Genomic DNA, 12,014 nt, shown 5'->3' on the forward strand with positions numbered 1-12,014 from the left:
ACTGATTTTTAGCGCGCCGCGCATTGGGCGGCCGTTGGAGATGCTCTTAGAAGGAGCGGGGTCCAAGTAGATGGTTATGAACTGTCACTTCAAACTGTGCATGCAGTTGAGGCCGATGTCGTAGCAGGTGACGGCAGGCGATTTTTGACTTGTCTAGTAGATATCGCATTCCTTTTCTAGAAAAAGTAGATATCGCATTCGCCAAGTTTAATCCGGGCCTGGATGGTGCCACGGAATGCAAACAAACCGCTCCGGTGCAGCCAAGATGACCACACTCTACGCAAAGCCGCTATAAGTATCCAAACCTCCTCATGGAACAGCATCAGCGCACGACGTACTCTTACGCCGATCGAACTCAAAGTTAATGGCCATGGCTGCCGAGAGCCCAGCATACTACTCGCTCCTCCTGCCTCTCCTTCTGGTCGTAGTACCTGCGCTCTACCTGGTGGGGTTGTTCCGCAGCCGCAGGAGGTCGGCCGGCCGACAACGGTTTCCTCCGGGACCATGGGCGCTGCCGGTGATCGGCCACCTGCACCACCTCGCCGGCTCGTCGGTCCCGCCGCACCACGCCATGCGCGACCTAGCTCGGCGCCACGGCCCGCTCATGCTGCTCCGGTTCTGCCAGCTCCCCGTGCTGGTGGCCTCCTCCCCGGACGCGGCGCGGGAGATCATGAAGACCCATGACGTGGCCTTCGCGTCGCGGCCCCTCAGCCCGACCATGCAGCTCTTCCTGCGTGGCTCCGAGGGCCTCGTCTTCGCGCCCTACGGCGACGGCTGGCGGCAGCTCCGCAAGATCTGCGCCCTCGAGCTCCTCAGCAACCGCCGCGTCCACTCCTTCCGCCGTGTCAGAGCGGAGGTGCTGGGACGCCTCCTCCGCTCCGTCGCGTCGTCGGCGTCGGCGGCGGCGGCGGTGAACTTGACCCGGGGGCTGGCGTCGTTCGTCGCGGACTCCTCGGTGCAAGCCATGATCGGCCGCTTGAGGAGCGACGACCGTGACACTCTGTTCACGCTGCTGCGGGAGGGGTTCAAGATCGTGCCGGGGATGACCCTGCCGGACCTTTTCCCGTCGTCACGGCTCGCCATGCTCCTCAGCCGCGTGCCCGCCAGAATCGAGCACCGCAACAAACGCATGGCCGCCTTCATGGACTCCGTCATCCAGCAGCATCGGGCCAAGAGATCAGCCGCTCGCGCCGACGGCGGAGAGGAACACACGGAGGACTTGCTTGACGTGCTCTTGAGGCTCCAGGATGACATGGATTCCCAGTATCCCCTCACCACGGACAACATCAAATTGGTCATCATAGTAAGCTCTCTTCTCATTCTTCCTGTTTACCATCACCAAACACTCCAGGCATCAATCGTTACCTACTCTACATGTTTGCTTGCAGGACATGATTAGTGCGAGCAGCGAGACCACGTCGACAACGCTGGTGTGGGCAATGGCGGAGCTGCTGCGGAAGCCGGCGGCCATGCGGAGGGCGCAGGACGAGGTCCGGCGGCAGCTCGACGGCCACCGCACGGTGACAGAGGATGGCCTGACGGACTTGCACTACCTGCGGCTAGTCATCAAGGAGACGCTCAGGCTGCACCCGCCGGTGATGCTGATCCGGGAGTGCGGCCCGCGGCAGCAGGTGCTCGGCTTCGACGTCCCACACGGCGCCATGGTGCTGGTGAACGCCTGGGCGATGGGCAGGGACCCGGCCCACTGGGACTCCGCCGAGGAGTTCGTCCCGGAGAGGTTCGAGAGCTGCGGCACGCCGGACTTCAAGGGGGTGGACTTCGAGTTCCTGCCGTTCGGCGCCGGCCGGAGGATATGCCCCGGCGTCTCGTTCGGCCTTGTGCACCTCGAGCTCGCGCTCGCGGCTCTGCTCTTCCATTTCGACTGGAAGCTGCCGGACGGGATGGTCCCCGAGGAGCTGGACATGACTGAGGAAGCCGGCCTCACCACGCGCCGGCGGGCCGAGCTACTGGTGTTCGCTGTCCCTCGTGTTCCTCTGCCCACAGAGTAGCTAGATGTATCCGCCCGTCTCAGCACCAATGATTCCTTGTGTTTGTGGTGAATATTGTGGCGCTGGCTGGTGGGTTATAAATTTATCATTTCAAATAAAATTCTTGAAGCCTTTTGGATTGAGTGTAGGCTTTGAAAATAATTTTCTTCATTTCTACTTGGCTACAACCCACTAAACACAATGACAGCTGAGATTAAACCATACCTTTTAAAACTTTCATACGAGGAAGCGCATTATCCAAAAATTCTAAATGCATGGTCTATTACGGAGGGTTTACGGGGTCTCCTTCTATAACTAATCATCTCTCCCCTTGATTTTCAGGAGGTAGGCCCTCAACCTGATTTCCATCCAATCAAAGTAACCCAATTAAGCATCCCGTAATAGTCCGTGATTATATGCCCGTGTGTGTAGCATTCCTCGCGTATTACCCTTGTTGGAGGGCCACGTGTATATATGATTCGACGGGGCTTATCCCGTGGATGCGCACACAATTCCGTTAGACTACCATTTGGGAAAAAGGGAGGTAGAGATAGGATCTATCAAACTACCTACAAGATTACAATGATAATAGAAAGATATATGACGCCTAGAGATAAGCTACGGGTGAATATATCTTCAGCATGCCCTCTTATTCTCAACGTGGCTTGAACTCTTCAAAACTTTTGGTAGGCAATGCCTTTGTGAAACCATCTGCAATCTGATTTGAATGAATGAACCAGATATCCAATTTCCTATTAGCAACATGTTCTCTCACAAAATGAAAATCTATCTCAATATCGTTGTTAAAAACCTTTTGTTACTCCTTGTATCGATCAATAGTGCCATCAGCCTTTTTTTTTAAACTTTGTAAACCCACTTACAATCTATTAAATTTTACCTTGACCAAATGGAACCAAGTGCCAACTCTCATTTTCCCTCAAAGCCCTCTACTCTTTTTCCATGGCTTTTCTCCATTTAGCCTCTTCGACTGAGTGTGGTTCATCTGTAGAACACTTGGGCCTCTTACTGACAATTTGCAATCAAGACCTTAAAACTTTGCAGGCAAGACCCCATAGTTATGATTTTGTTACAAAAAAGGCCTTTGCGGGCAAGACCTCATAGTTATGATTTTGGGACAAACAAGGCCAAATTTACGACAAGTCAGGTGAATTTTCACTAGAAATTTCGGCAGCATAACACGTTGAAAGAATATAAACCAACAACAGCATTATAACTGACATACCACATATGAGAGTAGAAATACAACGTGTATGCTTTCTCTCCTCCTATACCATCAATACTAGGATGGATGGTTTCTACTCCAGTACTAATTGTTAATCAAATGATAATTTGCATTAATAGTACTAGTGAAAAAGCACTTACTATGCAATTTGATAGTTGTACACCGAGAACTGAGACGACTACGGTCTACAAACTCCATGTCACACACGTCTCCCCTTCGTCCTTCCACTCGCACTATCTCCGTCTTCTCTTCAAATTGAATCCGAGTAATTTAGACTAGTAAAATGCATATTTTATTAGTCTATATTACTATCTCTATACTAGGGAGTAACATATATGTGGTGTCATACAAGACTTTATTTATTAGGTTATAAACTTATTCTGTCTTGATATGTGTGATGTTACCCATATTATGAGTAACTAGCTATGTTACTCAATCCATCTCTTTCCTCATATTAGAGCACAACCTTTGCTTCATTCACCTCCAAACCGCTATATATTTTTGGAAACGACCTTCTTGTGATCCACCTCCATATTTTTCTTCAGTCTCGATCAAGCGCCCCTCCCGAGTCGCCCCCTCCTCCCACTCTTCCCTTCTCATGACGCCGCCGGAGGGCAAAGCCCGGGCAGCACCGGTGGCGGCAAGGCTCTTCCGCCCCCTAGCATGTGGATCCGATGTGGGCCGGATTTGACGGGCAAGGGCGTCGCGATGCGGAGGTTCCCGCAGCGGCGATCCAGCTTCCTAGCAGCTATGTTGGGAGGCGGCTGACGCGGATGTGGACTCCGATGGTGGGGTGTGCTGGGTCTTGGCAGCGGCGGTGATCTGGCCCAGATCCGTGGTCCCAAGCACCAGGCAGCGTGGGCTTTGGACGGCGACGGCGGCCTGCTAGTGTTGTCTTCGGGGTAGCAGTGACAGACAACGATGGTGGATTGGGGCTGCAGTGGTGGTCCTCGGTGTTCCAGCGGCTGCGTGCGTCTACTTGGCGAGGCAACGCGCGGTTCCAGTCAACTACTGGGTCGGGATGGCGCGACTACCGGGGAAAATCGCGTTGACTTCGGTCTTGACGAACGATGGCGACGTCATTGACGTCATGTCCTGGTTGAGGCATCGTCGTTGCAGGCAACATCATCTCCCTCAGGCTGCTCCGGGGGAAACGCTAGATCTGGGTCTCCCCGGATCGGACGCTGATGGCAAATTCGATGCCGTTCTCCCTCTTGGGGGCATCGTTTGGGCCAGGTACTGACTGGAAGGGCCCAGAGGCGGAGTGGGGTTTCATCTTCTGCATCGATGACGACGGATCTCAACGGCATGGCGCAGTGGTGTCTTGGCGTCCGATGCGGGTTTACGGACTCGCGCAGGAGGACGGCGTTGTCTGGCGTCATGGTGATGTCGACCCTATTCTGAAGATGAATAGGTGGAAGACGGCAACAGTTGCCCACTAGTAGAAAAGAGGGCTTTGGTCCACCCCGGGTTAGCCCATTAGTCCCGGTTCAGTCCAGAACCGGGACTAATGGGCGCATTAGTCCCGGTTCGTGCGCTCAGGGGCCACGTGGGCCATTTGTCCCGGTTCGTCTGGACCTTTTAGTCCCGGTTGGTGCCACGAACCGGGACTAAAGGGTGCGATGCCCATTAGTCCCGGTTCGTGGCACCAACCGGGACTAAAGGGTTAGACCTTTTTAGTCCCGGTTCGTGCCACGAAAACCCTTTAGTCCCGGTTCGTGCCACGAACCGGTACTAATGGGGTTTGAGGCATTAGTACCGGTTCATGGCACGAACCGGTATTAAAGGTCCCATTTTCAAACTCCACCCCCCTCCCCCTGAGTGGATCGCCTTTTCAGTTTAAAAAATAAATAAAAGAAAATGATGAAAATGTCAAAAAAATAAAAGAAAATAAGTTTCCCATGTGATATATGGTCTAGTTGTTGGGAAAATTTACAAATATGAATTTCGACTTTATTTGCAAAATCTCTCTAGAATTTAGTAAAATGGGCATAACTTTTGCATACGAACTCGGATGAAAAAGTTTTTTATATGAAAAATCATCTACTCGAAAAGTTACATCTAACTCGGAACCCCATTAAACATTTTCAAAATCCTCAAAAACCTAACATAAAAAAAGTTACGGGCCTTTTTATTTCTAGAGTGGAAAAAATCGAAAAAATTTCAAATTGTGGTCAAACAATGGTCAAACTAATTATTCTACAATATTAGTGTTACTAAATAATTATTTCAGTTATTTTGAATTTTAGTCAAATCTGGTCAAATTGTGGTCAAACAATGGTCAAACTGTGGTCAAACAATGGTCAAACAATGGTCAAACTAATTATCCAAGAAATATTAGTAATTATTGTTTTTTAAACAATAGTTTCAGACTCAAACAGTGAAATGTGTCACTTCATGCTCAAGCAAAATTCCTGAAGGTTAATAGGATTGACATCTTACTATTGTCAGGAAAACAACAAGTGCAGACTTGAAAACGAGGGAGAATAGAACCCGAAAGTTAAGCGTGCTCAGGCTGGGGGAGTGAGAGGATGGGTGACCGTTCGGGAAGTTAGATGATTTGGAATGATGAGGGGTGATTAGAGATTAAAGGATAAATTAAGCAGTGATGAGGGGTGGTGATTAGAGATTAGAGGTTAAAATAATTCAGAAATTTGAAAATAAAAAAAATCAAAAAAAATCAAAAAAAATCGTAAAATTTTCTTTAGTCCCGGTTGGTGTTACCAACCCCAACCGGGACTAAAGGTGGAGCTCCACGTGGCCGCGGCCTTTAGTCCCGGTTCGTTTAAGAACCGGGACTAAAGGGGAGAGGCATTAGTAACGACCCTTTAGTCCCGGTTCAAAAACCGGGACTAAATGGCCTTACCAACCGGGACAAAAGTCCCTTTATCTACTAGTGGCCTCTGAGAGTGCGCCGGACCGGTGTATGCCTCAAACCCGGCATTGTGGCTTGGTTGTGGCCGCCGACTTTAGATGTTAGGCTTTGATGTGAAGTTTGTTTGGTATTCGGATTGGATTTTCGGCACCCTTTCATCAAGTGGATAGGAGTAACGACGGATATTGCCGAGAAGGTTGCTTCATACTTAGTGATGTATTACATTGTAATGTCTTTATGAATAATTAATAAAGTGGCTGTCGCCCAGTTGCGGAGGCCGGGGGTCATCCTCCTTTTCTAAAAAATAAATTCCTCTTTTCATTAAAACACACTGACTAGAGGTAGGCGGGTCGCCAAGTCGTGAATAAAACACACTGATTATGCTAAGAAAAAAGGCGCATGTTCATGTGCTGTCCTCTTGTCTGCTCAATCCCAGCTCCAAAAAGTCAAATACTAGCACACATGGATGTTTGGTTATTTATTGAAGGCAACAAAGGGATCAGAGTCAGAACCTATCTACTAGGCGTTGACCAAGTTGCTTCTCATCTCCACGCCCAAATTGGATCCTCCCCATTCTCATCACTCAGCATCCCCTCTCGAGATCGACAGGATTGATCCACCTTACTGCATCTGGGTGCCAAGAATCGTCTTTGAGTTGGCACAAGCACCACGGGCCCAGGTTAGTGTCAGTATGTTCTTCCGCGGTATTGCTTCCCTACGCTTTCGGGTGTACTTGAAGATATCCTTTTCTACAGATTATAGTGGGAGCAAATACAAGGTACTCCTGGAAATGGCCAACTCAAATGATCTATGGGAGAAGAAGTTGCAGGATCCAAGTGCAACACCAGTGCCTCTGCCATTTGAATTTCTGAAAGCCATTACATGTGATTTTTCCAGTGAGCAGGAACTCGGCAGAGGTGAGCATGGAGTGGTTTACAAGGTATATATGGCCAATTCCTTTCATTCTATTTGTCAAATCTTAACAATTAATAGCTGTTAAACTGTTTAAGAAGTGAAGAGAGGTTTAACTTTATTGCATCACAGGGAGTTCTTCCGAGTGGAAAAATTATTGCCGTGAAGAAGCTTTTTCAAACACATCTGATGGATGATAAGAAATTCCAGAATGAGCTCAGTTCTCTCATGGGGATCAAGCACCAAAATGTAGTGCAGCTTATTGGTTACTGTGCCGAAACAAGTTTTGAAATGGTGAACCTCCAAGGTAGTGGGAAACATATTATGGATGAAATACCAAAGAGATTGCTTTGCTTTGAATATGTAGGCAACAGAAGCCTTCATGACTACATCTCAGGTAAAATCAGAGAAACGCTGGAGTAGCTTATTTCTTATTTACTTTACTCCTTTCCTTTGTGAAGTTTAGCTTTTAGCAAAGTTTTAAATAACCCACTATAGCTATGCTATAGATTTTGGAGAGCTCTTCCGTTAAAGCAATGCACTTTTAGTGTTAAATTGAAAATGATGCTAATAACCTGGTATTTTCCACAATAGCGCTAAATTTGGAGTCATTTAGGCCACTAAGCCGCTATACAAAACCATCATTCTACCTTATTCTTTCTTCTTGTTTTTATAAATACAATGCATTGATGCAAAGCTTGGTTATTAAATTAGCACACCTGGTTAGTGCTCGGGTTTTGATGTTCAAACATGTGTATATGTTACGTATACGTGATATATCATATATGATGCCTGATTGTATACTTATTTTTTTTTAATTTTTTTCATGATTAAGAAAAACGCTAAAGGGGGCTTAGCTTCGCTGTAGCTCCGCTTAGCTTTTCATAGCTTATAGCTAAGCCGCCGGTAAACGCTAGGGACCGCCGCAAACCGCGTCTAGCCAGCCGCTGAGTCCCGCCGCCAACCACTGGGACCTCGCGTCCCAGCGCGCGTCGACGCGCCGCCCGTCTCCGTGCCCACCAGATTCGGGTTGCCGCTGTGAGAGGTAACCCCGCCGCCACCGTTGGCTGCACAAGCTTCGCTCGGCGACGTCCTACGACGGCGGCGCGGCAGGAGGGGGAGGGATGTAGAGTGGCGGCGCTAGGGTTCTTGAAGCACGCCCGAGACGCCCTGGGCAAGGCCACGCGGGGTCGAGAGCTTCAGATATGTTGCCCACAACCTCTGCATCATAGATGCACACCCTTGCATGAGGTGGTGATGTGTTGCCATCGTAACATAATTTCCATCATTGATTGAGTTCATATTTCCTTTTTTTCATCAATTTAACAGTTGGTACTTTTGACCTCGAGTGGGATATGAGATATGAAATAATAAGGGGTATTTGCGATGGTTTGCATTACCTTCATGAGAAATGCCATACTGTTCATCTCGACCTGAAACCTGGAAACATATTGATGGATGCTACTATGGTTCTAAAAATAGCGCATTTCGGTTTATCAAAGATCTTTGGTGATAAGCAATCCCGAATCATCACTGAAAATCGTCCAGGAACACTGTAAGTTTTGTCTCCCTGTTATAGCATCTCCTTTTCTTTCTTGCAATGCCTCAAACTTCCATATTGTGCTGCAGCGGATATGAGTGCAGTTTTTTGTAGCTCGAGCTTTACGGAACCCTCTATCCACCCCGTTCAATACCTCCGAGATTCGTGCTCGTGATAGACTATTTTGGAACCATACAAAGTGATTAGCAGTAGTAGGCACGCAGGGTAGCTCAGTAGGCTCTACTTTTTTATGTGCGCATGCGAGCCGCTACCGCTGTCCCTTTCTCTCTCAGTAAAGCCTCCTCCTGACATGCATGCATGCACAGCCTTTTCGCTCTCTCTTTCTTCTCATTTTCTCTTTTTTAAATGCAATCTGACATGCAAACACAAGCTTCTTTAATTCACATGCAGATTTCGTCTTCATCGCTTTCTTAACTCAGTAAAAAAACTTCTCACATGCAGAATTTGTCTCCATATTCTCTTCTCTCTGTCCCCTCTCTCTTCTCTCTGCCATCTGAGACTTTGCAAAAATCTGTGACATGCAAATAATAGATTTCACCTCCGATTCTCTCTCTCTACTCATCCTCGCCTCTATCTCATCTAGGATGAGCGGCGTTGGCTTTCTCTGCATGTGAGCAGTGAGCTGCATGTGACCAGGTTAACAGTGAGCTGCATGTGAGAGGACGGGAGCTGCATGTGACAAGATGGGACAACACTTGCTAATGACACTGCAACCAGCAGCTGCGCCGCGCGTGAGGCTTCTTTTTGCAACAATCTCGATACAAACCAACATCCCAGATAAGAGGGGCCGTGGAGCTCGGCCTACAAAGGAACTTTGCGCAGCGGATATATGGCCCCAGAATACTCCTTTCAAGGCGTAGTCTCCATGAAGGCAGATATATATTCAGTTTGGGTATTATAATGATTGAGATAGTCACAGGTCGTAGAGACTATCCACTGACTGCTATTCCATACATGGAGCACTTCAATCAAGACGGCAGTTTCCAGAGTACCGAGACGCCCTTCGAACACTACTACAAAGAGAAAATAAGATTAAGTACTCAGGCTCTTGCAAATGTTAGTGAAATATTTACCATTTATTTTCAAATGTTTTGATAAAAGGTGTGAAATACAAATTAAATGGTGTTATATAACCGGCTCAAAACTAAATACTTTTTTAGTTCTTTTGATCTTCCTGTTGATATTTCTAAGCTTTACCGTAAATGTATGGGGCTTGTGTATACATTTACATTTACATTACATATTGTTGTCTGTTTTCGTAACTCAAACTCATAATTTTAATTTTGTAGATATATCATACTTGGAGGAATAGGCTGGAGAGGTCGCGGGGAGTCACAGAAAAGTTGGAACAAATTCGTGCGTGCATTGAATTAGGACTAGAATGCACCGAAATCAGCCATATAAAAGACCAGCTACACAACATATAATCGATAGGCTTGAAAAAGTCAATATTACAGACGAATACCGTAAAGACGGTGGGAGTATTTCGGCAGTAGCACAGGTACGTAAACTCATGTCGAAAAACATGGTCCCACTGTTGGCGACCTAAGTTTTGTGAATTTGTGTATCTCTATTTTTCACTTTTGTTGCTACGTAATTAGTGGTTCTACTTCTGGTGAAGTGTGGTTATTGTTCAATAGGCAGGAGAATCTTCCACTTCCAATGCCCTGCATCGAGGAGATACTGGTACCATTGTTGAGATTGAGAAGGCGTCAAGAGTACCGGCAAAGGTTAAGGAATTTGTGCAGGTTCAAGTATCTGCGGTCGGCATTCCAGCAAGTGAAAATGACATTCCCACAAAGAAAGACAAATCGACATCTCCTGTGGTTCCGAATGCTTTTCGTTGCGCACTATCACTTGGGATAATGCAAGACCCGGTTATCGTGGCCACTGGGCAGGTCTCTGCTTGCTTGGCTTACTCTATATATGTTTCTTATCAGTCCACGGAGCCTCATGATTTCACAATAACTATTTCTTGAAAATGCATGTACTACAGACTTACGATCGAGGCAGCATAGCAAGATGGTTGAGCGCCGGGCACGACACTTGTCCGAGGACGCAGCAGAAGCTTGTTAACAAATTTCTAACTCCAAATTATGCTCTTCACGGCCTGATTGTCCACTGGTGTCAAGCAAACGGTTTGGAGCAGCCCAAACGCTCTGCTCAAGTTAGCAGTGATGACAGTGATGCAACGCCGGCATCACTCGCCTATTCTGAGCTTGATGTAGTTGCCGGCCTTCTTCGGAGACTATTAGATTCCCAAAATGTTGTAGACCAGCGTGGAGCTGCTGGTACGCTTTGTCTGCTTGCCAAGGGCAATTCTAAATATCAAGCGTGTATAGGAGATTCTGACGGCATTCCTATCCTGGTGAGCCTGTTATGGATAGATGATATCAGCACCCAGGAACATGTTGTTACTACTCTCCTGAATTTCTCTGTTTCTAGTTACGAGAACAAGGAAAGATTGGTCTTGGCCGGAGCTATTCCTGGAGTTGTGTACGTGCTAGAGACGGGCAGCATGGTTGCCCGGAAGAATGCTGCTGCAACGCTGTCCAGCCTATCCACTGTGAAAGAAAGCAAGGTGATCATTGGGGCTGCTGGATCAATTCCACCTCTCATTCTGCTGTTGAGTACCGGGAGTCAACAGGGTAAAAGGAATGCTGCGGGAACACTAATGGATCTGTTCGTGGAGGCGGACAACAAGAGTATAGCTATTAGAGCCGGGTTCGTCCCTGTACTGCTAGAGCTTCTAACAGGAACTGAGGATGGAATCGGTTCCATCTTTATGTTGGCAATTCTTTCCAAGCATCCTGAGTGAAAGGCGGCTATTGCTGCTGCTGCTAATGCTAATGCTGCTGTCATACCAATGCTGCTTGGAGTTATCAGAAATGGATCCCCTAGCGAAAAGGAATGGGCAGTTAATATTCTAGCGCGCATCTGTGGTGGCGAAGGCAATCAGCAGAAACAGTGTCTTGCTGAAGCACGGGAGAATGGCCTCGCACCCTTGCTGGTCGAGCTAGCAGAGAGTGGCTCAAGCTCCAGCAGAGGCAGATTGGAAGCCACAGATCTGCTAACACTACTCAGAAGCGATTGCTGAGGGAGGCGCACGCACGCAACAGGCTCAAAGGCCCATGCATACAACTCACCAAACCTTCTCACGGTCGGCAGCGGCTACCGTGACCGTGAGGGGCTGTCTCCCTGCTCTACCGCGCCTCCAGCCTTCTCGTGCCGGCGTCGCCTCCCACGGACCCCACCATTCGCTTCGGCCACAATGCCATCAGCTACCCCCTCCATTTTTATATACTACTAGATGACCCGTTGCGCCCATGGCGCAAAGGCCGAGTGTAAGCCAATTGGTGTAAGAGTGCCATCAGCTACCCCCTCCATTTTTATATACTACTAGATGACCCGTTACGCCCATGACGCAAAGGCCGA

At 48.0% G+C, this 12,014-nt stretch overlaps 1 protein-coding gene and 1 pseudogene across 1 annotated transcript; both read left to right on the forward strand.

Annotated features, from left to right (window-relative positions):
* Positions 1–370: 370 nt before the first annotated feature.
* Positions 371–2,009, forward strand: LOC123064916 (premnaspirodiene oxygenase-like). Its single transcript, XM_044488309.1, has 2 exons — positions 371–1,303; positions 1,389–2,009. The coding sequence occupies exons 1-2, from the start codon at positions 371–373 to the stop codon at positions 2,007–2,009; spliced, it is 1,554 nt and encodes a 517-aa protein (XP_044344244.1).
* A 4,887-nt stretch (positions 2,010–6,896) lies between these two features.
* On the forward strand, positions 6,897–11,676 carry LOC123064917 (U-box domain-containing protein 12-like; annotated as a pseudogene).
* Positions 11,677–12,014: the final 338 nt, after the last annotated feature.

The sequence above is a fragment of the Triticum aestivum genome, chromosome 3B (genome assembly GCF_018294505.1).
Source record: "Triticum aestivum cultivar Chinese Spring chromosome 3B, IWGSC CS RefSeq v2.1, whole genome shotgun sequence".
Taxonomy (NCBI): domain Eukaryota; kingdom Viridiplantae; phylum Streptophyta; class Magnoliopsida; order Poales; family Poaceae; genus Triticum; species Triticum aestivum.